This window comes from Rhodnius prolixus, unplaced genomic scaffold (genome assembly GCF_049639745.1).
Source record: "Rhodnius prolixus isolate KJV_2025 unplaced genomic scaffold, Rpr scaffold_5, whole genome shotgun sequence".
Lineage (NCBI taxonomy): Eukaryota > Metazoa > Arthropoda > Insecta > Hemiptera > Reduviidae > Rhodnius > Rhodnius prolixus.
In genome coordinates, this window is record NW_027411624.1 from 7,228,404 (window position 1) to 7,254,238 (window position 25,835).

The 25,835-nt window shown below is 33.3% G+C and overlaps 2 protein-coding genes across 3 annotated transcripts in view; both read left to right on the forward strand.

The window, feature by feature from the left end:
- Positions 1-6,776: 6,776 nt before the first annotated feature.
- On the forward strand, positions 6,777-25,694 carry LOC141458043 (uncharacterized). 2 transcript variants are annotated; one of them, XM_074135556.1, is made up of 21 exons: positions 6,777-7,205; positions 8,311-8,473; positions 10,001-10,045; positions 12,665-12,688; positions 12,794-12,820; positions 13,616-13,642; positions 13,790-13,816; positions 13,949-13,975; positions 15,335-15,361; positions 15,444-15,467; positions 17,715-17,741; positions 17,831-17,854; positions 18,054-18,080; positions 18,168-18,191; positions 18,388-18,414; positions 18,494-18,517; positions 18,901-18,927; positions 19,018-19,041; positions 19,241-19,267; positions 19,358-22,980; positions 23,076-25,694. In XM_074135556.1, exons 1-20 carry the CDS (start codon positions 6,912-6,914, stop codon positions 19,405-19,407), a joined length of 966 nt encoding a protein of 321 aa, XP_073991657.1. In that variant the 5' UTR covers positions 6,777-6,911; the 3' UTR covers positions 19,408-22,980; positions 23,076-25,694. The 2 variants fall into 2 exon arrangements, with proteins under 2 accessions (XP_073991657.1, XP_073991658.1); XM_074135557.1 differs by lacking the exons at positions 18,388-18,414; positions 18,494-18,517; positions 18,901-18,927; ... (2 more) ...; positions 19,358-22,980; positions 23,076-25,694 and adding an exon at positions 18,309-18,349.
- LOC141458112 (uncharacterized) overlaps positions 19,795-25,835 on the forward strand; it is a 40,465-nt gene continuing 34,424 nt past the window's right edge. Inside the window, exons 1-37 of the mRNA XM_074135711.1 lie at positions 19,795-19,807; positions 19,912-19,938; positions 20,028-20,051; positions 20,251-20,277; positions 20,368-20,391; positions 20,591-20,617; positions 20,708-20,731; positions 20,925-20,948; positions 21,039-21,062; positions 21,262-21,288; positions 21,384-21,407; positions 21,602-21,625; positions 21,715-21,738; positions 21,938-21,964; positions 22,060-22,083; positions 22,283-22,309; positions 22,400-22,423; positions 22,617-22,640; positions 22,731-22,754; positions 22,954-22,980; positions 23,076-23,099; positions 23,294-23,317; positions 23,407-23,430; positions 23,630-23,656; positions 23,752-23,775; positions 23,975-24,001; positions 24,092-24,115; positions 24,309-24,332; positions 24,423-24,446; positions 24,646-24,672; positions 24,768-24,791; positions 24,991-25,017; positions 25,113-25,136; positions 25,336-25,362; positions 25,453-25,476; positions 25,671-25,694; positions 25,785-25,808. Of these exons, the coding sequence (XP_073991812.1) occupies positions 19,795-19,807; positions 19,912-19,938; positions 20,028-20,051; positions 20,251-20,277; positions 20,368-20,391; positions 20,591-20,617; positions 20,708-20,731; positions 20,925-20,948; positions 21,039-21,062; positions 21,262-21,288; positions 21,384-21,407; positions 21,602-21,625; positions 21,715-21,738; positions 21,938-21,964; positions 22,060-22,083; positions 22,283-22,309; positions 22,400-22,423; positions 22,617-22,640; positions 22,731-22,754; positions 22,954-22,980; positions 23,076-23,099; positions 23,294-23,317; positions 23,407-23,430; positions 23,630-23,656; positions 23,752-23,775; positions 23,975-24,001; positions 24,092-24,115; positions 24,309-24,332; positions 24,423-24,446; positions 24,646-24,672; positions 24,768-24,791; positions 24,991-25,017; positions 25,113-25,136; positions 25,336-25,362; positions 25,453-25,476; positions 25,671-25,694; positions 25,785-25,808 (913 nt within the window). The remainder of the gene's footprint in view (positions 19,808-19,911; positions 19,939-20,027; positions 20,052-20,250; positions 20,278-20,367; positions 20,392-20,590; positions 20,618-20,707; positions 20,732-20,924; positions 20,949-21,038; positions 21,063-21,261; positions 21,289-21,383; positions 21,408-21,601; positions 21,626-21,714; positions 21,739-21,937; positions 21,965-22,059; positions 22,084-22,282; positions 22,310-22,399; positions 22,424-22,616; positions 22,641-22,730; positions 22,755-22,953; positions 22,981-23,075; positions 23,100-23,293; positions 23,318-23,406; positions 23,431-23,629; positions 23,657-23,751; positions 23,776-23,974; positions 24,002-24,091; positions 24,116-24,308; positions 24,333-24,422; positions 24,447-24,645; positions 24,673-24,767; positions 24,792-24,990; positions 25,018-25,112; positions 25,137-25,335; positions 25,363-25,452; positions 25,477-25,670; positions 25,695-25,784; positions 25,809-25,835) is intronic.

Here is a 25,835-nt window from a genome sequence, read left to right on the forward strand (position 1 = left end):
GCCCTCTATTAACAAATAGTGTGAACATGATTGAACACGCTAGTTTTTCTGTAACCATTTATTTACTTTAATGTCCGAACTTTCTTCATCTTCAGGGTTGTCATTATGAGTCGAAAGTTGAGCCATTGTCAGGTCTTGGACAGAGTCCAAACAAATTCAACAATCGATAACAGCTTTCCCCCTGTAAAGATGAACAGAACTGGAGAATCAGGAAAAACCGGGAGGTATATGCTTTGTTCAAGGAACCGGATATCGCCAAAATTATAAAACTCAGAAGACTGTACGATGGGCAGGGCACGTGGCAAGGATGGGGGATGAAGAAATACCCCAAAAAAAATTATGGATGGTAGCGTACAAGGTCCCAGGAGGTTAGGCAGACCAAGAACGCGATGGCAAAACTTTGTGGCAAGAGATGCTTTGGCAATGCTTGGGATTCCGTAACTGGAGGGCGGCTGCGCAGGACAGACACGTCTTGAGGAGCCCAAGACTCTTCATGAGTTGTAGTGCCATTTAAGAAGAGAAGAAGAAGATAACAGCTTTCCTTTCTTAGGCAACTCCAACTTTCAAGCGCATGTGAAAAAGGCTGAACATTTCACGTTGTACCACTTCTAGGTGCCCTAGTGATTATAGCACCCAGATTCAGCTATTACCTCTTTAGGATTCTAGCAAAAGCATTTTCTCCTTCTACATCTGGTAACTGTATAAGCTCCAAAAACCTCCTTTGATCTTTTTTATCAGAGAACCTGCAGATACTATCCAGTTATAGTTTCTTTAGCTGTCCACCGAGGTCTGATCTGAATGATCTTTTAAGAAAATTCTTCAGCCTGCTCCAGGCTATTTTTAACTTTCAACTTCGAATCTCTCCAGTTTTTTTGATTGCCCACACTCTTTTTCGCCTGTTTCAGTTTTGGTAGGTTTCTCCAGAGCTTAAGTTCTGGTAGCTTCCTCTCTTTTTTCTTGAGCTTAACCGAAGGATTTCTTGAGCCTCTGAAAGAGGGAACACAACATTCTGATTTACTAAGACTTACCAGTCAGCCTATTCACAACACAAAACCTTCTGTTAGACTACAATAGTTTACGCTGCGACAAATGACGCATTCTTAATCAATTCCCAAACACCCTTTGCCCTTCATTACCCTTCCAGACTGAACTACTGGAAAACTGTTTTAATAATTTCCAAAAAGAAAAATATTCCCGTTACTTTTTTAAACTTTTTCGCCATTCCAAGCATTTAATATTCATCTTACACAAGTGTTATGCATAAAATTATTTCATTTTACTATTAATACCGTAGAGAATAGAACTGGTGGAGTCGACATGGCGTAGAGAGAGAGTAAGTGGGGGTAGAACTTGATGAAGTACCCGGGGAAGCGAGTCTAAAAAGGGGAAAAGATACAGAAAGGAGAAACTGAACTGCTGCAGCAATACTCATCATCATCTGCTTCATCTTTTACATTTTGTTTTAATTCTTATTCTCTCCTGAGACATCTGAGTGCGGAAGGCAAGGCTTCCCTCTCTTCAATCTTACACGGTATGTGTGTGTGTGTTGGCAGTTTTGCGGCTGTTAACGTGGAGGCGGTGAATTGCTTTGGGAATACATTTCATATCTTTCTCTTAGTCACTTCCGACCAGCGGAGGGCGCCCGGCCTGCCTTCCGCTGCTGCTGTTATTCGACGTCATTACTATTTTCCTTTTTCCATCAAGTCCATACTTCATTTTCCAGTTTACTTTTTCATTTTCATTTTTGTACATTTGTTTTAATGAAAATCTCTATGGTTTTGTGATTTGTTGCAAACCGTTTCTTTTGGTACTCAGGGGATTTGAAAACGAGCTTTTCCGGTAAAAAAAACTTTGTTACGATCGATATATTTTAGCGATATATATTTTAGCGTAGTAAGAAATGGTAATAATGTAATTTTATGGAAATGGTAAACTAAAAAGCCCAAACCCAACCAGCAAAGAGGCGTATCTTTATTTTAACAAGCGATAGGATCGTCGTTCTCCAGGAGAATAAAGTTGCTTTTCTAATTAAATGAGGTAAAAAAAGTAGAAGCGTAATGCAGGTGTGGTAGAATTCGTTGTTAATTGAGAACAGAATTATAGAACGGTTGAGCCCGCCCTTGGGTCTGCTATATTTCAGGTTGTGGCAAGAGGCGCTCCCCCCCCCGCAGTGCAGAGGTATTGTCGACCTCTGGAGGCGGTTACTATCTGCCGGTGAGAAAGAACTCTCCATGGAGTGTTCCAATTATCCACCCACTTTACTTGGCCGCTGTTTCTCTGGAGCCATCCACCAACCCCTTCACCGCCGCGTAGTTCTGTTCTACTTTGTACTTAACTTACTTAGCACAGCTTTCCAAGTATTTCCTTAGAGTTCTTGCTTTTTCTATTTATTTATTTCTATTTTTTTTAAAAAAAAAAATCTGGTGTGATATACTCTCGAGAGTTTCCTAGCATTCTCATCATCACAAGATTCAAAGACATATGCTCTAATAAAGATGTATGGGGTCACAAAACCTTCAGTGCACATCTCGAGTTTACATTCTCAAAACACGGTTTCAAATAAAATTGAGCCATCTATTAAAATTAAATCTATTAAAACCCGCAAAGTTAAGATGTATCGTTGGTTTAGTGGGTTCGATTCCCTAGTCTAAAGGCCTTGGATTTTATTTAATGATTAATATGAGAAATTTATAGTAAAGTATCTTAGGAGGTTATAGGCTAGACCCGCAAAGCTAAGATGTATTGTTGGTTTAGTGGGTTCGATTCCCCAGGTCTAGGCCTTGGATTTTATTTAATAGTTAATATGAGAAATTTACAGTAAAGTATGTTAGGAGCTTATAGGCTAGACCCGCAAAGCTAAGATGTATTGTTGGTTTAGTGGGTTCGATTCCCTAGTCTAAAGGCCTTGGATTTTATTTAATGGTTAATAAAAGAAATTTACAGTAAAGTATGTTAGGAGCTTATAGGCTAGACCCGCAAAGCTAAGATGTATTGTTGGTTTAGTGGGTTCGATTCCCCTGGTCTACGCCTCAGATTTTATTTAATGGTTAATAAAAGAAATTTACAGTAAAGTTTGTTAGGAGCTTATAGGCTAGACCCGCAAAGCTAAGATGTATTGTTGGTTTAGTGGGTTCGATTCCCCAGTTCTAGGTTTTGGATCTTATTTAATGGTTAATATGAGAAATGTATAGTAAAGTATGCAGACACCTAATTGGTAGTTGCACATTAAGCCCGCCTGAAAAAAATAGGCGATTACTTTACTTTGAAGTGATTAGCGCCAGGGGCTCTTTTGAATGCACTGCCAGCCTTCGAACAGTGATCACTCATTACAGTCAACACTGTCGTACCACCGGACAGTCTGGGTTCGAGCCCGTGATCTCCGCTTGGATATTCAGTCCACTAAGAAGTGCGCTAATCCCTTCCCTAATTAAAGATATAATGACTAAATTAATCACATTTCGTTTGCCTCCACAATCGCCTACTATTCCAGCTTTCTATCACAATTTTTAGTAGGAGATGTAATATGTACAATTGTTTGCTAAAAAGTAGTGATGCCTTGAAAAAACATATAATTAAAAATATCTATAAAACGGAGCCGATTCGAGCCATAGTTTATATGGAATTTTTTGTTGCAAATGATGCCCAGAATCGCTTCCCAAAGTAACGATAATTTTATGCTGATACATTTACAACTTTTGATGTAGAACATGCAAACTCCATTATTCACTTTGTCTTTTATTCTTCCATTTCTGTCGATTCGAACCCAATTTATAACCATTATAGGCTATATACATTGTTTTTCTTCTTTATGAACTTTTTTCCATTAATTTTTCATCGAAACTGTCCAAATAGATCAACTGGGTGGTGGTTGTCAAAAGGTGCAAAGAAAAATCGTATTTTAATTAACAGGAATATTGCTCGGAATCATTTTTATTCCTCTTATTCTGACTGGGACAAACAATGTCCCACAATTCTGCGCAATTCGCCTTACTTCCGGTTCTTAATGGTTTTCACTTTAAAACCATTTTTCATTTTAATCAATAGTAAAAGGCCCTTATATGTTGTTTGGTTAATGATTAATTAATAATTGTTCCGAGTATTACTTTCGCCTTATTGATAGTATCGATTAGTATCGCATCAACATTTTTAAATTGCCGTTATTATAATAGTTTGTTTATAGAATACTTTTTTTGGGAGGGGGTTGGCGGTTTTTTTTTTTTGGCACAAAATGGTTCAAAAAAAAATTGTATTACCCACTTAAGTTGAGGTAAGATAATATCTTGTGAGTAGTCAAAACAAAATTTATTTTTTACGGTTTTAACAAATAAACTATCCATTCTAAGTTGTATACGATTATTTAATAAGAAATTTTGATATAATTTTCTTTATTTTCATTTTTCTTTATCTTTTACTCGTAAGAAGAGAGAGCAAAAAACTAGTCAAAGTAAAATTTAGACGAATTCCTTGTAAGGCAGAAATTAAGACCTGAAGTGGCTGCTGCAGTCTAACGGATTAGACACGAACTAATCCAGTCTTTATCGGACACTTTTCTTCAGCATACTTGAAAAAATATTGGAATATCCTAGAAAACTTTTCAAATTAAAGATATAAACCAATAAGAGTGTAATATGTGTACATAGTTTAGAGAAAATCGTTGGGGTCATTTTCAAGAAAATTAACAAAAAAAAAGTGAAAAATTCCATTCAGTAAAGGGTATTTCCGGTTGTAGGGATTTGGAGCGATAAGATACACAGCGTCAGTAGCTGTCAGTTTCTGGAGGGTTTATAAATTTTGGAGATATTTTGCAAGCGCGCACATTGGGCACACACCATTTACACAAGAAGAAGAGGAACACCGGCGGATACATACCCACAGTACAGTACCGGTAACTACTAGACATACAGATAGACTATAGACTGACAAAAGGTCTGCAGGACATGGTAGAAGAATGGAGGATGCCATAAGAGAAAGAGGAATATGGCGATACATACCAACAGTACAGTACCGGAAACTACTAGACTTACAGATAGACTACAAACTGACACAGGTTGTGAAAGGACATGGTAGAAGAATGGAGGATTGCCACAAGAGGAAGAGGAACACCGGCGATACATAACCACAGTTCAGAACTGGAAACTACTAGGGTAAATGTAAAGAATAGTTACCCGGAGGTGTGGCCTAATTCGAAGTGATTCTGATTCGCTGTTACTATATAACCCGCCATATTCAAATATAAATATAAAACTATTTCTTTATTTTATATTTACATTTAAATCTGGCGGGTTATATGGTAACAGCGAATCAGAATCACTTCGATTTATTTATTTAAGATTGATAATTTTATTTAAACCCCCCTTTATGTGGGGGCTTTGCCCCCACACCCCCTGATTTATTTCTTAATGGGGGGCTTCGCCCCCCACACCCCCTCCTAACCTACCTAATCACCCTCAATTTTTTAATTTGAGTCACAAGATTCATTACAATAATTACAAAGAACAACACAAAATAAACTTACCTTATTCTGTGGAGTCCTTTTCCTGAGGAGGGTATACTTGGCGGACTCCCTCCAGAACATCCAAACCAACATCCATACAAAATTTTAAAACATTCATTACTCCATCCTCACTCACACTACAATCATGCTTTAATTTTTAAAAAAACTGCAAATTTAAAACGCTCATGCTCATAAAGTTACAAAAAAAAGGCACCTCAAGTCACAAGCAGGGCACTCGCGGGAACTGATAATACATTAAAAAGGAAGCAGTTGCTATGCAGTTAGTGTACTGCGCATGCGCGCGAAACATAAGAAGTAAGAAATTCAAACAAATTATATACTGTACATTGGCGGGAAGTAGTTTAAAAACTCAACGGTAAGTGTGCTGTACTGCGCATGCCCTAAAAATAATCAGGCCACACCTCCGGGTAACTATTCTTTACATTAGCCACTACTAGACTTACAGATAGACTACAAACTGACACAGGTTGTGAAAGAACATGGTAGAAGAATGGAGGATTGCCACCAGAGGAAGAGGAACACCAGCGATACATAACCACAGTACAGTACCGTAAACTACTAGACTTACAGATAGACTACAAACTGACACAGGTTGTGAAAGAACATGGTAGAAGAATGAAGGATTGCCACCAGAGGAAGAGGAACACCGGTGATACATACCCACAGTACAGAACCGGAAACTACTAGACTTACAGATAGAATACAGCAAGTGGACAGGTTTTGACAAGAATTGGATGAACTGACATTACTGTCATAGATTTCCACATAATAGACAAACCCTAATTGCTCTTGCGACAATAAGAGCTTACAAACCTGGGGACCAACTAAATTGGCCACTGTCTACTACTGATGAGACAAAAGAAACATGATGCAACACATTCTGACAAACGGATACCACAAAGAAGATTATTTATTTCCTGATTCAAAAATTTAGTCTTTTTTTTTTGTAAAATTTATTTCAAAAATTGAAATTTATGTATTTAGATAACTTTTATAATTTCTTTGACGTAATCAGAATGACGACATACATACATTAAGTGTTACGTGTTGAGACTGTTTTTAGTAAACTCCCCTTCATCATTGTTGAAATTTGGCGGGGGGAAATGCACGTTTACCAACAAAACAAAAAAATACACTTTTACCGACACAGGGGGGCCTCAAAAAGTACATTTTCCAGTGAAAAGTGAAAATCTAAAATTTGACATGGTTTCAATGTGATCATTATTAAATTATAAATATCCCCATATGATTATTTTTTATATATACAACATAAAACTTATTTTACGTAATAATTATAAAGTATGCAGAAATAAATTCGCAAGTACTTTGAAAAAACAAATTGGAACAGCAACTCAGTAATCCAATGAACAAAGGATAGATCCTATCACAGGAAAACATGCGTGATTCCAGCGAAGAACGTAATCTGAAGAAATTGAAAAAGGAATTAACAATCTCTAGTAATATAAAATGTATAGTGTCGAAGAAAGATTGGGATAAATTTCAAAAATTAGTAGATCCAGGAGATAACCACATGGTGGCAGCTGTTTTCAGAAATGAAGCATTAACCACGGAGTCACGGCGTAGTCGCACCAGCTGTCCAGATCGGAACAAGTTCAACGTACATTTCTTGTTGAAGAAGTTAGGGGCAAACAAGAGAAAGGGCTGTTCGTTGTTTGGATCACTGTGTCAAGTGAGCCACAGCTGATTGTATTTTTTTTAATTTTTTCGGAATTAAAATAGAGTTTTGGGTAAAACTGTACTTGGGAGGGGCACCCTTGCGCTTACTGTTTTATATTTTTGTAAGTTTTATTCGTCAATAGTTGCTTGATTAAAAATACGCGTCATATTTTATTTCCTGTTTTAATACTAATATTCAAAAGTAAAGTAAAGTAATCGCCAATTTTTTCAGGCGGGCTTAACGTCCAACTACCAATTAGGAGTCGTGGACGGAGGCGACTAGTAAACTTACTTTACTGTAAATTTCTTTTGTTAACTGTTAAATAAAATCCAAGACCCACTAAACCAACAATACATCTTAGCATTGCGGGTCTAGCCTATAGCCGCCTAACATACTTTACTATAAATTTCTCATATTAACCATTAAATAAAATCCAAGGCCTAGACCGGGGGAATCGAACCCACTAAACCAACAATACATCTTAGCATTGTGGGTCTAGCCTATAACCGCTCGGCTACCATGTCGCCTTTACTAATATTCATTTATTATTATTACATTTATTAATAAGGGCGAGCGCCCTTATTGCAGGAAATACCAGGATTTGGGACCGTAACATTGTACGAAAAATTAACAAAAAAAAAAAATAAGAATGAATTTAAAACAAAAAATACTGATTTGAACTTACGGACTCGGATATTTAGGGGGTTCATATACCGGCTCCAAAACACTGCAGTCACGAATTCTACACCGTATATATGGTATAACCAATGCACAGAATCAATCTCCCCGATATTTAAAAGTACCTCTTATTCAAGACCCTAATCCTCTGCCCGTTACAAGAAGTTTCATTCTCGTCTTTACGTTCATCCTAACACTAATTGACCTCCTTTCTCATCTTTCTCTTCAAGACAATCCCAACCCTTCGATTGATGAAAAACGTCGCTGGCCCCCACAATTTTACTCAACGGCGAACTTTAAAGTCAATTACTGTTATAAATTTAAAGAAAATTTAATTGCGTAAAGTGAAGTAAAAGAAAGTAGTTTTGAGTGACTTACACCAGATGTTCTTAATTTTTAGACAAATTAATTAATGATTTTTTTTTTTTTTTAATTTCAGTTCAATGGGCTGACGAGTTTTTGCGATAAATTAAGATTTAAAAGTGGCGTTTTGAGAAGGGCTGGTAGGACCAAAATTACAATCAGACGCAAACGTCAACCTGATCAAGATTGTGCTTCCAGATTTTACGGGCAAAATCAATCAACTAAGATAGATGGAAATGGTAAGGCTCATTATAAGTTTGTTCTCAACAACATTGGTAAGGATTTTTTTGATTTTTTTTGTTTTGATCTAGTCACCATCATGTCCACTAAAAGTTTGTATTGTCTAAGTGGATGATGCAATCTGCAGATGCTATATTATCTGCAGATGTCGTTTCTGATCATCCAAGAGTACCTTTCGTTCATCTCCTTTCGGTGCAATAAATGGAAAATACGAGATGAAACCTAATCCAACAGATTTTACGTAGACAAACTTAACCTCCCATTCCCAGGGGAATACTAACCTTCTCTCAGTTCTTGGGTCCTTGGGCTTGACAAGATTTAGACTGTCCTCTTACATGCAGCCCACAAACGAGACTAAAAAAGGCAGGAATAATACCAAAGTTAGGGAAGGGATTAGCTATAAGGTTAGCATACTGAACTCCCACGCGGAGGTCCCGGGTTCGAATCAAGCAGCTGACCCTTAGATTTTCTCTTCCTAGGAGCTTCGTACAGCTCACTGTCCGGTGATGGACAGTGTTGTCTGTAACGAGAGATTTACAAGATTTATGCATGTATAGGTTGTAAATAAATAATAAGGATAGGCGAAGGTATTATCTCAATGGTTAGCGTTACTCTGCAGAGATCCTGGAAATGAATCCAACTGCTGGTCCTTAGGTTTTGTTTTTCTTCCTAGGCAGCTTCTTTCAGCTGATTTCCCGGTGATGAACAGTGTTGCCTGTAACGAGAGAACACAGTCCAGGATTGGCAGGGCATTGAAAAAAAAAAAGCTCCGGAAATTAAAAGAATATTTAAAAAAAGGAGAATGTAAAATCTTATATAATTGATTATTCCACCTAAAGTACAATTCAGTCCATTGTAAAAGAACTTAGTCTAAATCTCTGTATCGTAAAGATTTGGATTCGATTCCAAGGTAAGCCGATTTGCGGAGAGATATCCGTACTAATGTGAAGGGCGATTCCTTGGAAGAGTATGCTCGATGTGGGTGAGGGCATCGAAAAAATACTCTGATTAAGGGCATTTTCCTGGTCGAAGGGCTGGATAGGATTCCCTTTAAAGGACTCCATTTCTGTAACACTTTTTGATCATAGCAACCTCCGAAATTTGCCCTCCCATCCCGCGCACTTAGGATTACCTTCAGTATTAGGTCATTTAGTATTTCCACCAGTCCTTCTTCTCCCAAGGGAATTTTACCTTTTATTTCTTGCTTCTTCAGCAGAAATTCCACTCCAAAATTCCAGTCACCTTCCAATCAATCAATAATTGATCGTTCTTCATGATCGTTTTAAAAAATACGCGATTCTCACAGTATTTGAAACGAAAAAAGCTCATCTCTGACATTTCTTTAACCTTCAACATTAAACCGGGATTTATTTTCATGCAGGTCTGATGTAGCCCATCTGCCCTCTCTTATTAGCTTATTCAAAACAAGTATATGATTGAAATTAGATATAAGCCTTATATCCATTTTAATAAAAACGAAGATCTAAATTTGTTTTATCTAAACAGATATATATGAATAATTACAGATAATTCGCAGTCTTTTTGTTCTTGCAAGTATTCAGAATTTGAAGGTAAGTAAACAATAGTAAGTATGGTCGTCCGACATATTAGGCTAATTTTCAGGTGTCAGAATCTTCCTTTGATAATGCTGTTGCGCAGACATGCAAGAGATGTTTCCCTCATCTCCTCGTAGTATCAACCGGTGCCTTCCGAGTCGACAGTGCACAGTAAGGGAACCTTTTCAGATTACCGTACTTCAAATTATTAATTGATTATTAACAACATGCTCTGAGTGCGAACATTTTCTTGTGGATATTATCATCCGCTCGGTGTAGCATTATCGATTATCGAGGCTAACATTGCCTTCTCGTAACTACTTGGTCTTTTTATAACTGCGAGGACTGTGGTAATTGATTTAATTGTCAACCTTCCATTGGGCATATTTAGCAATCCTAGCGGCTATTATATTTATAGTCAGCCTGGCGGTTGTCCTCCATTAGCTATGGCCAGGCCAGCTAGTTCTTGTTGGACAGCCTGTATTAACAACTCATTACTGCGGAGGTGTCTTTGCTGATTAGATATTTAGTTTATTTATTTTATTTTAAATCTATAACAATACGCTTTTGTACAATATAGATGGAGAGTGGTAATGTCACTTACATTTTACTTACCCTACAAAGTATTAACATTAATATTTACAGATAAATTTAGTATTTGATAATAACAGAAAAAATCAAAATATAACTGTAAAATACAAAAATTTAAAAAATACTTCAATCAAGAAAACATGCTAAAACAGAACTATTGTTTTTTTAAAAAATGAAAATAAAACAGAACTAAACGTCTAACAAAACATTTCCTAAAATCTAGACAACCAATAACAAATTTATGGACATCCATACTATGAGATTTGTTTTTTAATAATTAGTTCAGGTGGGGCTTTACGTCCAACTACCAAATTAGGTGTCGTGGACGGTGGCGACTAGCAAACATACTTAATTATAAATTTCTCATATTAACCATTAAATAAAATCCAAGTCCTAGACCCTGGGAATCGAACCCACTAAACCAACAATACATCTTAGCTTTGCGGGTCTAGCCTATAACCGCCTAACATACTTTACTATAAATTTCTCATATTAATCACTAAATAAAATCGAATCCACTAAACCAACAATACATCTTAGCTTTGTGGGTCTAGCCTATAACCGCCTAACATACTTTACTATAAATTTCTCATATTAATCACTAAATAAAATCGAATCCACTAAACCAACAATACATCTTAGCTTTGCGGGTCTAGCCTATAACCGCCTAACATACTTGCTTTGCTATAAATTTCTCATATTAATCACTAAATAAAATCGAATCCACTAAACCAACAATACATCTTAGCTTTGTGGGTCTAGCCTATAACCGCCTAACATACTTGCTTTACTATAAATTTCTCATATTAATCACTAAATAAAATCGAATCCACTAAACCAACAATACATCTTAGCTTTGTGGGTCTAGCCTATAACCGCCTAACCTACTTTACTATAAATTTCTCATATTAATCACTAAATAAAATCGAATCCACTAAACCAACAATACATCTTAGCTTTGCGGGTCTAGCCTATAACCGCCTAACATACTTTACTATAAATTTCTCATATTAATCACTAAATAAAATCGAATCCACTAAACCAACAATACATCTTAGCTTTGCGGGTCTAGCCTATAACCGCCTAACATACTTGCTTTACTATAAATTTCTCATATTAATCACTAAATAAAATCGAATCCACTAAACCAACAATACATCTTAGCTTTGTGGGTCTAGCCTATAACCGCCTAACATACTTGCTTTACTATAAATTTCTCATATTAATCACTAAATAAAATCGAATCCACTAAACCAACAATACATCTTAGCTTTGCGGGTCTAGCCTATAACCGCCTAACTTATTTTATTATAAATTTCTTTTATTAACCATTAAATAAAATCCAAGGCCTAGAGACCGGGAATCGAACCCACTAAACCAACAATACATATTAGCTTCGTAGGTCTAATAATAATTAGTTCATTTTCATCTGTTAATGGAAAATATTTGGAAAGGTATCTTTTGCCTCCAATACACTGTAACCCGGACAGCTGATAATATATATGAGCCAAGTTCTCTTTTTCGTAATTATATAGCGGGCAAAGTTCATGGCTGTTTATCTCATAACGGTTACCTACCTTTAGCATAGATAGAACACAAATTATTATCTGAAGACATACTAATTTGACTGATCACCTTGGTCATTTCAAATGGAACATTCGGCCTCAAATATTTTAGTTTATTTTTAAGCGATTTATCGATTCGGCAGACCGCCTGCTGACAGAGGATCACCCTTGTTACTAATATTTTGTTGGCAAAATATGTCTCCATATAAATTAAGTGTCACCACTTTTATCTGGCTAGCCATTAAAAAAAAAAAAAAACATTTCGTCACTTGAAAAAGTACCATTTAACTGCCTTTTGGTTGGTTGGGAAAACTGGCCAGTTAATGAGACTGCCTGCAGTTTCCTTAGAAGAGGGGCCAGCTTTTCTATCCTAGGATTAATGTTATAATTATACTGGTTTTTTATTTACCATCTGCAACAATCACATTAATATCAGTTTAATTCAAATAATTTTTGTATTTACTTCTTTGTTTTACAGACATCCGCAGGCAAAAAAGAAAAGGTAATGAGGAATATCAATGCATTTTAAATCAATATATAATGCAACTTTTATTAATGATTTTTATGTCAGTTAATTATACTTTTTTTTCTTTTTTTCTTTTTGCAGGACCCCGAAGGTCAAAACATGAATCTGGTAATTAAATGCAATATTGCCTGCAATAAGATTGTTTTATTATTTAGTGTCTATATTATAAGTGACTAGCGTTGTTCATTGTTTATGGTGACTGATTCATTAATCTAGAAGGATGTAAAGAATAATGCCAATCTCAGTCATTGTTCTTTTCCATTTGTTTATGGTGACTGATTCATTAATCTAGAAGGATGTAAAGAATAATGCCAATCTCAGTCATTGTTCTTTTCCATTTGTTTATGGTGACTGATTCATTAATCCAGAAGGATGTAAAGAATAATGCCAATCTCAGTCATTGTTCTTTTCCATTTGTTTATGGTGACTGATTTATTAATCTAGAAGGATGTAAAGAATAATGCCAATCTCAGTCATTGTTCTTTTCCATTTGTTTATGGTGACTGATTCATTAATCTAGAAGGATGTAAAGAATAATGCCAATCTCAGTCATTGTTCTTTTCCATTTGTTTATGGTGACTGATTTATTAATCTAGAAGGATGTAAAGAATAATGCCAATCTCAGTCATTGTTCTTTTCCATTTGTTTATGGTGACTGATTCATTAATCCAGAAGGATGTAAAGAATAATGCCAATCTCAGTCATTGTTCTTTTCATAACTGTTTATAAGCAGACAGGACAGAAGACTCACCATGCTTACAATGATGGCCTAGTTCTTTAGGACGAAAGCTCAGCAAAGTAAAAAATAATAATGAAAGAAATTGGCAATATTCTTTCTTAAATTATAACTATATTTAATACATTTCATGTATGAAAATACATTTGGTTTGGATTATTTTGCAGATAACCAGGAATTAACGGAGCAGGAAGGTAATCGAACTTTACTTATTAATACACCACAAACTTCAATTATACATTCACATTATAGCATATTTTTTTTTTTTAATATCAGTATATTGTTACTTATATTAAATGTTTCTAGTGTTAATTAATGCACATTTTGTATAATTTTTGCAGAACCTCGAAGGTCAAGACATGATTCGGGTAATTAATTTATTATAATACAGCTAAAAATGGTTCCATTTTGATTTATTATTAAACAAGCATTCATTATAAATAATTATATTTAATACTTTTTTATGTATATATGAATACATTCGGTTTGGATTATTGCAGATATCCGGATCCTAGGGGAGCAGGAAGGTAATAAAATTTTATTAATACACTACAAACTTGAATTATACATTCACATTATATCCTTTTTTTTATATCAGTATATTGTTACTTATATTATTATTTCTTGTGTCAATTTATTATACATTTTGTTATAATTTTTGGTGGACCTTGAAAAACAAAGCTTAGCTTGTGAATCTAACTCACTAGCTAGCTTGCGAACATTAACTGTTGATAGGAATCTCAAGATATCGGAAAAAAACAAAAAGAATACTATTCATCCTAAGTAAATAAATCTGAAAACCTTTAAAACTAATCAACATATGTGCATTACATTGAGAGTTGAGTAGGATGCAAGTTTCAATCTCAGCATTCCAGATAAAAGTTAGCTCAATGTGACTACCATTTTTTTTTTTTTTTTTTTTCCATTACGTATTAAAGCACAACATCGAAATTGGAACTGTTTTGCTATCCTGAAGGATTATGTTCAACCTGGAGATTATATCCTGTTGTGATTATGAGCCGGTAAATAATGACGACGGCTCTTGCAGCTACCACTCTTGATTCTGTTTTGAAAATGTGATTTTTCGAATGTAACATTGTTTGTTGATAGTTAAACTTAGTTCAAACTTTAGCATTGTTTTAGTTAAATAATCATCTATCGCCTACTTTTTTTTTCAGGCGGGGCTTAAAGTCCAACTACCAATTAGGGTGTCGTGGACGGGGGCGGAAGCTCATACTTTACTTATAAACAATTTTTCCTAACAAATAAAAAGTAGTCATAGGCGGGATTCGAACCTGTGATCTCCCAATTACAAAGCCACTTTCTTGACCACTGGACCAACACCCGCCCCCTAGTTTCAATTTCAAATCTATTACCCAAAACAACTAACAAGCTAATTTTTTTTTTTTGTATTTTATTTCAAAACGATCATTATTGTTCTGCTAATCCCATCTCGAACTTATTACTTAATAAGTAGTAAAACTGGGTTCCCCAATAACTTCAAAACAACAACCAAGCGTTATCGAATATCAGCCTTATTAATTGCGTTCTAGTTATTCTCTGGAAATTACGTAATTCTCCAGTGATCCTCTTCTCGCTGTGAAGACTGATAAAGAGCGTTTTTTGCATTTTATGTGCCCAAGGTATAAAATTAAACAACTACCGGCTGTTAGGCTGTCTTTTATGAAAGGACCTCAGCTCAGCTAAGATACAAATACTTCTAGAGAGCGAAGTATCTCATCTTATTGTCTTTTTTTTCTTCTTCAGTTTTGCATTTTTTTTTTTCAGTCATGAGCACATTAGCTAGGATGAGGATGAGTTCTTAAACATAGTAAAGAGTCTTTAAAAATAAATAAGTAATATTAATTAAGTTTTTTTATCTTCAGGCGTTACTCCCTTCACTAGTGATTCAGGTAAATATTTTAATTCTATTGCGGCATTAATTTGTGATCTTTGTTTTTTCTGTATTCATTTAAATTATGTAATTTCTTGCAGTAGGCCAAAGTCGGGAGAAATCTAGTGAGTATATAAATTTTTTATTTTACTGAATAAATTTCTGTTAAGAATTATTATTAAAAATAGGTATTTATTTTTATTCAACTATGTATAATACATATTCTTCTGTAAAACGAATTTTTTATAATAACACTATTCTTCCTCTTCTTGGTTTTGATATGTGAGATGATTATTCAGAATAATGAGTATAATGTAGACAAGTCAGAAGAATAATTGGGAATATTGTTAAAATAAAGTGACTATTTATGAAGATGTAGTAATATAAATTTTATCAATGTTTTAACAAAAACAATAGTTATTTATTTAACAAGTGTGGAAAGTAGTACTTTTCCTCAAACGAGGCAGGGTTTGCACGCACGAGCGAGCGAAGCGAGGCGAGTGCAAGTGCAAATTGCCGAGTGTGAGGAAAATACTTTACACTCGAGTTAAATATTATATTTTTTCTGCAACCATTAGGGTTATTAACTATAAAAAAAAAAAACTAAACAGGAATCACTAGAATCCATTTTAAATTTCTATAAGGTAACACTATAAACTTTTTAACTGTTATAATTAAAAATATCTAATTATTTATTAAAATATTATTTTTATTTCTATATTCCTTTCAATTTTTATTTTATTTTTTAATATTCGTTTTTTAATTATTTAGTTACGTTAAATAAGCTTATTAAAGTTTTACAGAAAATATTTAATAACAAAACTTCTTATATCAAGGAAGCACAATAAAGTTTTTCCACTCACTAGTGAGGAAAGTGACACTAATGGGAATTTTTCCCCACTAGTGAGGTAAAGTTGGGCATTACACAGCTGTTTTTTAATTGAGTAATGAGAACATTCCTACATGGTTGCAGAAAAAAAATATTTGTATTAAATAGCCAGCATAAGGGTCTGTGATATTTAATAAATAAATTCAAAACAATATTATTTAAGAAAATTTAATGTTAATACTCTATTATTTAATTTATGAAAATATTGTGAAATTTAAATAAAACGTTTTCCAAAATTTGTTAGCCAGTCTGTAATGACCGTACTGAAGTATGGATGAAATGTTGGGTACTAGCTGATTTGGGTGTCACCTTTAGTCGTTTTATTAAATCATTATACTTAAATTTTTAAACTGTTTAAGTTTTTGTTAAGGAGATCCTCGTCATTGTTTAAAATGGTCATGCAAAAAAAGTATAAATGTTGTTGCGTTTGTTGTTAACGCTAAGTTTGCTAACCAAACTACCATTACCTACAATGAGATGGAATTGGTAAACACACTAAAATGCATTTAAAGAATAATTTTAAATAAACTGATTTCTCTTCTTCATCTTCATTAGTGTCTCTTCTTCTAAGAAAGGTAAATTTATAATGTTTTTAATGAATATAATTATGAATTTAGTAGTTTTATAATTAGTATTAAACTTATTTCGTGTATAACTAACGTGTAATTACTTGTAGAAGGCCCAAGACGAAAAAAACCTAGTAAGTATTTTATATACCTGTTAGGTATTATAATAATTAATTTTTATTAATTATATCAATGATCTGTTCGAATAGCAAGTAAAAGTTAAGATGGCGTTGAAACGTTGGTAACATTGAGCTTGTCAATCTCATATGAAAATTTCAATATTTTCTTTTCTTTAGGTATTACAATCTTCACTGCGATTCACTACCCTATAGTGGCATTAGTTACAATTAAGACGTTGTGCAATTTATTATTAATATTATTAAATTTCAAACAACGAGAGCCATGAAAAATCAAATTAATTTCTTCACATCGTGCTAAAAACTTTAATTTACGTAAATCTCTACATTATTCGGTTCCAATGATCAGTTAAATTTGAACCCACGAACATGCTAAATTAATTAATTTACAATAGATAGATTAAAAATCATTATTCTAAAAAACACACTAAGTCTTAACGAATGGTTAAAATAAGATTCTATTTTTGTTATTCTTCAAAACATAGTCACTTTACTAGGGAGAAAAGTAAATATAAAAATTGTATTCTAACATTAATTATATTCAGGTTTATGCGATTGGTTAAACATTATTTTTATTCTTATAATGTGTATATATAATTCATTATAAAAGTGAAAATGAATGTTAATTGCGCCACTGTTCAATCGAAAGAGTGCAAAGTCTAAATGTTAATGCCGGCTCTACGGACCAAACTCTTTGGGATGTAAATTCAAGTTCGTATACATGCCACTCACATTCAAAAATTATTTTATATAATTAATTTTCTTTTCGATTTTCTGTAGGTTTTACTACTACTACTAACGTGGCAGGTGAATATAATATTTCTGTTGTGTGATAGTCATAACAATCGGATTTGTAATTAAGTATTGTTCTTATAATGTTGTGTAATTACTTGCAGAACACCCATGTCACAAGAAATCAAGTAAGTGTATATTTAATTCATGCTAACAGTGAAAATGAATCTGAATCGCGGCACTATTTAAACGATTGTGTTCAAAGTCTAAATTTTAGAGCCGAGTCTGCTTACCTAACACATGAGAATGTAAATTTAAGTTCGAATATATGCCAGTCACATTCAAAAATTATTTTATATAATTAATTTCCCTTTTGATTTTCTGTAGGCGTTACTACTACTACTAGTGTGACAGGTGAATATAATATTTCTGTTGTGTGATAGCCATAAGATTCTGATTCGATTTAATGTTGTTCTTATAACGTGGTGTAATTACTTGCAGAACACCCATGTCACAAGAAATCAGGTAAGTGTATATTTAATTCTTGCTAACAGAGAAAATAAATGTTAATTGCGGCACTATTTGAACGAAACAGACAAAGTCTAAATGTTAATGCGTGCTCTGCTTACCTAACTTTTTCAGATGCAATTTTAAGTTCGTATACATAACAATCACCTAGGAAAATAATTTTATAATCAATTTCATTCTTGATTTTCTGTAGGTGTTACTTCTACTACTACAGTGACAGGTAAATATATTTCCATTGAGTGATAGCTATAACATTCGCATTCGTAATTTAGTATTGTTCTTATAATTTTGTGTTGCAGAAAAACAAAGATACAAGAAACCAAGTAAGTGTATATATAATTCATTCTAACAATGAAAATGAATGTTAATTGCGGCACTGTTTGAACGAAAAAGTGCAAAGTCTAAATGTTAATGCCGGCTCTGCGGACCGAACTCTTTGGGATGTAAATTCAAGTTCGTATACATGCCAGTCACATTGAAAAATTATTTTATATAATTTATTTCCTTTTTGATTTTCTGTAGGCGTTACTCCTACTACTAGTGTGACAGGTGAATATAATAATTCCATTGTGTGATTAGTCATAAGATTCTGATTCGTAATTTACTATGGTTCTTGTAACGTTGTGTAATTACTTGCAGAAAAACAAATACTCAACATATCAAGTAATTATTTGATATAATTAATTTCTTTCTTGATTTTCTGTAGGTGTTACTCCTACAACTAGTGTGACAGGTGAATATAATATTTCTATTGTGAGTTTAGTCATAAGATTCTGATTCTGAAATTAGTATTGTTCTTATAATGTTGCATGATTACTTGCAGATCACCCAAGTCACAAGAAATCAAGTAAGTGTATATTTAATTAAGGCTAACAGGGAAAATGAATGTTAATCGCGATACTATTTGAACGACAGTGTACAATGTCTAAATTTTAGATCCGCGTCAGCTTACCTAACTCATTGGGATGTAAATTCAAGTTCGTATACATCCGAGTCACATTCATAAATTATTTTATATAATTAATTTCCTTTTTGATTATTTGTAGGTGTTACTTCTACTACTAAAGTGGCAGGTGAATATAATATTTCTGTTGTGTTATTTGCCATAACATTCGGATTTGTAATTTAGTATTGTTCATATAACGTTGCGTAATTACTTGCAGAACACCCAAGTCATAAGAAATCAGGTAAGTGTATATTTAACTCATGCTAAGAGTAGGAATAAATGGTGATCACATCACTGCTTGGATGACAGAACGCATAGTAAATGTTAGAGCCGAGTCTGCTTACCTAACTCTTTCGGATGTAATTTTAAGTGCGCATACATAACAATTACATAGAAATAATTATATAATCAATTTTCTTCTTGATTTCCTACAGGCATTACTACTACTAAAGTGACAGGTGAATATAATATTTCTGTTGTGTGATTAGTTATAATATTCTGATTCGTAATTTTGTAATGTTCTTATAAAGTTGTGTAATTACTTGCAGAAAAACAAACACTCAAGAAATCAAGTAAGTGTATATTTATTTCATGCTAACAGAGAAAATGAATGTTAATCACGGCACTGTTTGAACGATCGAGATAAAAGTCTAAATGTTAGAGCTGAGTTAGCTTACCTAACTCATTGGGATGTAATTTTAATTGCGTATACATCCCAATTACATACGAAAATAGTTTTATATAATAATTTTCTTTTTTGATTTTTTGTAGGTGTTACTCCTACTACTAGTGTAACAGGTGAATATAATATTTCTGTTGTGTGATAGCCATAAGATTCTGATTCTGAATTTAGTATTGTCCTTATAATGTTGTGTAATTACTTGCAGAAAAGCAAACACTCAAGAAATCAAGTAAGTGTACATTTAATTCAGGCCAACAGAGAAAATGAATGTTAAACGTGCCACTGTTTGAACGACAGAGTGCCAAGTCTAAATGTTAGAGCTGAGTCTGCTTACCTAACTCATTGGGATGTAGATTTACGTTCGTATACATGCCAGTCACATTCAAAAATTATTTGATATAATTAATTTCCTTTTTTATTTTCTGTAGGTGTTACTCCTACTACTAGTGTGACAGGTGAATATAATATTTCTATTGTGAGATTAGTCATAAGATTCTGATTCTGAATTTAGTATTGTTCTTATAATGTTGCATGATTACTTGCAGAACACCCAAGTCACAAGAAATCAAGTAAGTGTATATTTAATTAAGGCTAACCGGGAAAATGAATCTGAATCGCGGTACTATTTGAACGACAGTGTACAATGTCTAAATTTTAGATCCGCGTCAGCTTACCTAACTCATTGGGATGTAAATTCAAGTTCGTATACATCCGAGTCACATTCATAAATTATTTTATATAATTAATTTCCTTTTTGATTATTTGTAGGTGTTACTTCTACTACTAAAGTGGCAGGTGAATATAATATTTCTGTATTGTGATTTGCCATAACATTCGGATTTGTAATTTAGTATTGTTCATATAACGTTGTGTAATTACTTGCAGAACATCCAAGTCATAAGAAATCAGGTAAGTGTATATTTAACTCATGCTAAGAGTGGGAATAAATGGTGATCACATCACTGCTTGGACGGCAGAACGCATAGTAAATGTTAGAGCCGAGTCTGCTTACCTAACTCTTTCGGATGTAATTTTAAGTGCGTATACATAACAATTACATAGAAATAATTATATAATCAATTTTCTTCTTGATTTCCTGCAGGCATTACTACTACTAAAGTGACAGGTGAATATAATATTTCTGTTGTGTGATTAGTTATAAGATTCTGTTTCGTAATTTAGTAATGTTCTTATAAAGTTGTGTAATTACTTGCAGAAAAACAAACACTCAAGAAATCAAGTAAGTGTATATTTATTTCATGCTAACAGAGAAAATGAATGTTAATCACGGCACTGTTTGAAAGACCGAGATCAATGTCTAAATGTTAGAGCCGAGTTAGCTTACCTAACTCATTGGGATGTAATTTTAATTGCGTATACATCCCAATTACATACGAAAATAGTTTTATATAATAATTTTCTTTTTTGATTTTTTGTAGGTGTAACTCCTACTACTAGTGTAACAGGTGAATATAATATTTCTGTTGTGTGATAGCCATAAGATTCTGATTCTGATTCTGAATTTAGTATTGTTCTTATAATGTTGCATGATTACTTGCAGAACACCCAAGTCACAAGAAATCAAGTAAGTGTATATTTAATTCATGCTCACAGTGAAAATGAATGTTAATCGCGGCGCTGAATGAACGACAGAACGCATAGTAAATGTCAAAGCCAAGTCTGCTTACCTAACACATGGGATGTAAATTTAAGTTCGTATACGTACCAATCACATACGAAAATAATTATATAATCAATTTTCTTCTTGATTTTCTGCAGGTATTACTACTACTAAAGTGACAGGTGAATATAATATTTCTTTTGTGTGATAGCCATAAGATTCTGATTCGTAATTTAGTTTTGTTCTTATAATTTTGTGTAATTTCTTGTAGAACACCCAAGACTCAGGAAATCAAGTAAGTGTATCTTTAAATCATGCTAACGGTGAAAATGAATGTCAATCGCGGCACTAATTGAACAACAGAGTTTAGAGTCTAAATGTTAGAGCTGAGTGTGCTTACCTAACTCATTGGGATGTAGATTTACGTTCGTATACATACCAATCACATACGAAAATAATTTTATATAATCAATTTCTTTCTTGATTTTCTGTAGGTGTTACTTCTACTACTAGTGTGAAAGGTGAATATAATATTTCCATTGTGTGATAACCATAAGGTTCTAATTCTGATTCTGAAATTAGTATTGTACTTATAATGTTGCATGATTACTTGCAGACCACCCAAGTCACAAGAAATCAAGTAAGTGTATATTTAATTAAGGCTAACAGGGAAAATGAATTTTAATCGCGATACTATTTGAACGACAGTGTACAATGTCTAAATTTTAGATCCGCGTCAGCTTACCTAACTCATTCGGATGTAAATTCAAGTTCGTATACATCCGAGTCACATTCATAAATTATTTTATATAATTAATTTCCTTTTTGATTATTTGTAGGTGTTACTTCTACTACTAAAGTGGCAGGTGAATATAATATTTCTGTTGTGTTATTTGCCATAACATTCGGATTTGTAATTTAGTATTGTTCATATAACGTTGTGTAATTACTTGCAGAACACCCAAGTCATAAGAAATCAGGTAAGTGTATATTTAACTCACGCTAAGAGTGGGAATAAATGGTGATCACATCACTGCTTGGACGACAGAACGCATAGTAAATGTTAGAGCCGAGTCTGCTTACCTAACTCATTCGGATGTAATTTTAAGTGCGTATACATAACAATTACATAGAAATAATTATATAATCAATTTTCTTCTTGATTTCCTGCAGGCATAACTACTACTAAAGTGACAGGTGAATATAATATTTCTGTTGTGTGATTAGTTATAAGATTCTGTTTCGTAATTTAGTAATGTTCTTATAAAGTTGTGTAATTACTTGCAGAAAAACAAACATTCAAGAAATCAAGTAAGTGTATATTTATTTCATGCTAACAGAGAAAATGAATGTTAATCACGGCACTGTTTGAAAGACCGAGATCAATGTCTAAATGTTAGAGCTGAGTTAGCTTACCTAACTCATTGGGATGTAATTTTAATTGCGTATACATACCAATTACATACGAAAATAGTTTTATATAATAATTTTCTTTTTTGATTTTTTGTAGGTGTTACTCCTACTACTAGTGTAACAGGTGAATATAATATTTCTGTTGTGTGATAGCCATAAGATTCTGATTCTGATTCTGAATTTAGTATTGTTCTTATAATGTTGCATGATTACTTGCAGAACACCCAAGTCACAAGAAATCAAGTAAGTGTATATTTAATTCATGCTAACAGTGAAAATGAATGTTAATCGTGGCACTGAATGAACGACAGAACGCATAGTAAATATCAAAGCCAAGTCTGCTTACCTAACACATGGGATGTAAATTTAAGTTCGTATACATACCAATCACATACGAAAATAATTATATAATCAATTTTCTTCTTGATTTTCTGCAGGTATTACTACTACTAAAGTGACAGGTGAATATAATATTTCTTTTGTGTGATAGCCATATGATTCTGATTCGTAATTTAGTTTTGTTCTTATAATTTTGTGTAATTTCTTGTAGAACACCCAAGACTCAGGAAATCAAGTAAGTGTATCTTTAAATCATGCTAACGGTGAAAATGAATGTCAATCGCGGCACTGATTGAACACCAGAGTTTAGAGTCTAAATGTTAGAGCTGAGTCTGCTTACCTAACTCATTGGGATGTAGATTTACGTTCGTATACATACCAATCACATACGAAAATAATTTTATATAATCAATTTCTTTCTTGATTTTCTGTAGGTGTTACTTCTACTACTAGTGTGAAAGGTGAATATAATATTTCCATTGTGTGATAACCAAAAGGTTCTAATTCTGATTCTGAAATTAGTATTATTCTTATAATGTTGCATGATTATTTGCAGAACACCCAAGTCACAAGAAATCAAGTAAGTGTATGTTTAATTAAGGATAACAGGGAAAATGAATCTAAATCGCGGTACTATTTGAACGACAGTGTACGAAGTCTAAATTTTAGATCCGCGTCAGCTTACCTAACTCATTGGGATGTAAATTCAAGTTCGTATACATCCGAGTCACATTCATAAATTATTTTATATAATTAATTTCCTTTTTGATTATTTGTAGGTGTTACTTCTACTACTAAAGTGGCAGGTGAATATAATATTTCTGTTGTGTTATTTTCCATAACATTCGGATTTGTAATTTAGTATTGTTCATATAACGTTGTGTAATTACTTGCAGAACACCCAAGTCATAAGAAATCAGGTAAGTGTATATTTAACTCATGCTAAGAGTGGGAATAAATGGTGATCACATCACTGCTTGGACGACAGAACGCATAGTAAATGTTAGAGCCGAGTCTGCTTACCTAACTCTTTCGGATGTAATTTTAAGTTCGTATACATAACAATTACATAGAAATAATTATATAATCAATTTTCTTCTTGATTTCCTGCAGGCATTACTAGTACTAAAGTGACAGGTGAATATAATATTTCTGTTGTGTGATTAGTTATAAGATTCTGATTCGTAATTTAGTAATGTTCTTATAAAGTTGTGTAATTACTTGCAGAAAAACAAACACTCAAGAAATCAAGTAAGTGTATATTTATTTCATGCTAACAGAGAAAATGAATGTTAATCACGGCACTGTTTGAACGACCGAGATCAAAGTCTAAATGTTAGAGCCGAGTTAGCTTACCTAACTCATTGGGATGTAATTTTAATTGCGTATACATACCAATTACATACGAAAATAGTTTTATATAATAATTTTCTTTTTTGATTTTTTGTAGGTGTTACTCCTACTACTAGTGTAACAGGTGAATATAATATTTCTGTTGTATGATAGTCATAAGATTCTGATTCTGATTCTGAATTTAGTATTGTTCTTATAATGTTGCATGATTACTTGCAGAACACCCAAGTCACAGGAAATCAAGTAAGTGTATCTTTAAATCATGCTAACGGTGAAAATGAATGTCAATCGCGGCACTGATTGAACAACAGAGTTTAGAGTCTAAATGTTAGAGCTGAGTCTGCTTACCTAACTCATTGGGATGTAGATTTACGTTCGTATACATACCAATCACATACGAAAATAATTTTATATAATCAATTTCTTTCTTGATTTTCTGTAGGTGTTACTTCTACTACTAGTGTGAAAGGTGAATATAATATTTCCATTGTGTGATAACCATAAGGTTCTGGTTCTGATTCTGAATTTAGTATTGTTCTTATAATGTTGCATGATTATTTGCAGAACACCCAAGTCACAAGAAATCAAGTAAGTGTATATTTAATTAAGGCTAACAGGGAAAATGAATTTGAATCGCGGTACTATTTGAACGACAGTGTACAATGTCTAAATTTTAGATCCGCGTCAGCTTACCTAACTCATTGGGATATAAATTCAAGTTCGTATACATCCCAGTCACATTCAAAAATCATTTTATATAATTAATTTCCTTTTTGATTATTTGTAGCTGTTACTTCTACTACTAAAGTGGCAGGTGAATATAATATTTCTGTTTTGTTATTGGCCATAACATTCGGATTTGTAATTTAGTATTGTTCATATAACGTTGTGTAATTACTTGCAGAACACCCAAGTCATAAGAAATCAGGTAAGTGTATATTTAACTCATGCTAAGAGTGGGAATAAATGGTGATCACATCACTGCTTGGACGACAGAACGCATAGTAAATGTTAGAGCCGAGTCTGCTTACCTAACTCTTTCGGATGTAATTTTAATTTCGTGTACATACCAATTACATAGAAAATAATTATATAATCAATTTTCTTCTTGATTTCCTGCAGGCATTACTACTACTAAAGTGACAGGTGAATATAATATTTCTGTTGTGTGATTAGTTATAAGATTCTGATTCGTAATTTAGTAATGTTCTTATAAAGTTGTGTAATTACTTGCAGAAAAACAAACACTCAAGAAATCAAGTAAGTGTATATATATTTCATGCTAAC

What these genes read in the sequence shown, in the direction of transcription:
- LOC141458043 (XM_074135556.1), top strand. Translation starts at nt 6,912, where the DNA reads ATGCGTGATTCCAGCGAAGAACGTAATCTGAAGAAATTGAAAAAGGAA. An exon ending in TCCCTTCACTAGTGATTCAG is followed by an intron (nt 15,362 to 15,443) that starts GTAAATATTTTA and finishes AATTTCTTGCAG; the next exon opens with TAGGCCAAAGTCGGGAGAAA. An exon ending in TACTACTACTAACGTGGCAG is followed by an intron (nt 17,742 to 17,830) that starts GTGAATATAATA and finishes AATTACTTGCAG; the next exon opens with AACACCCATGTCACAAGAAA.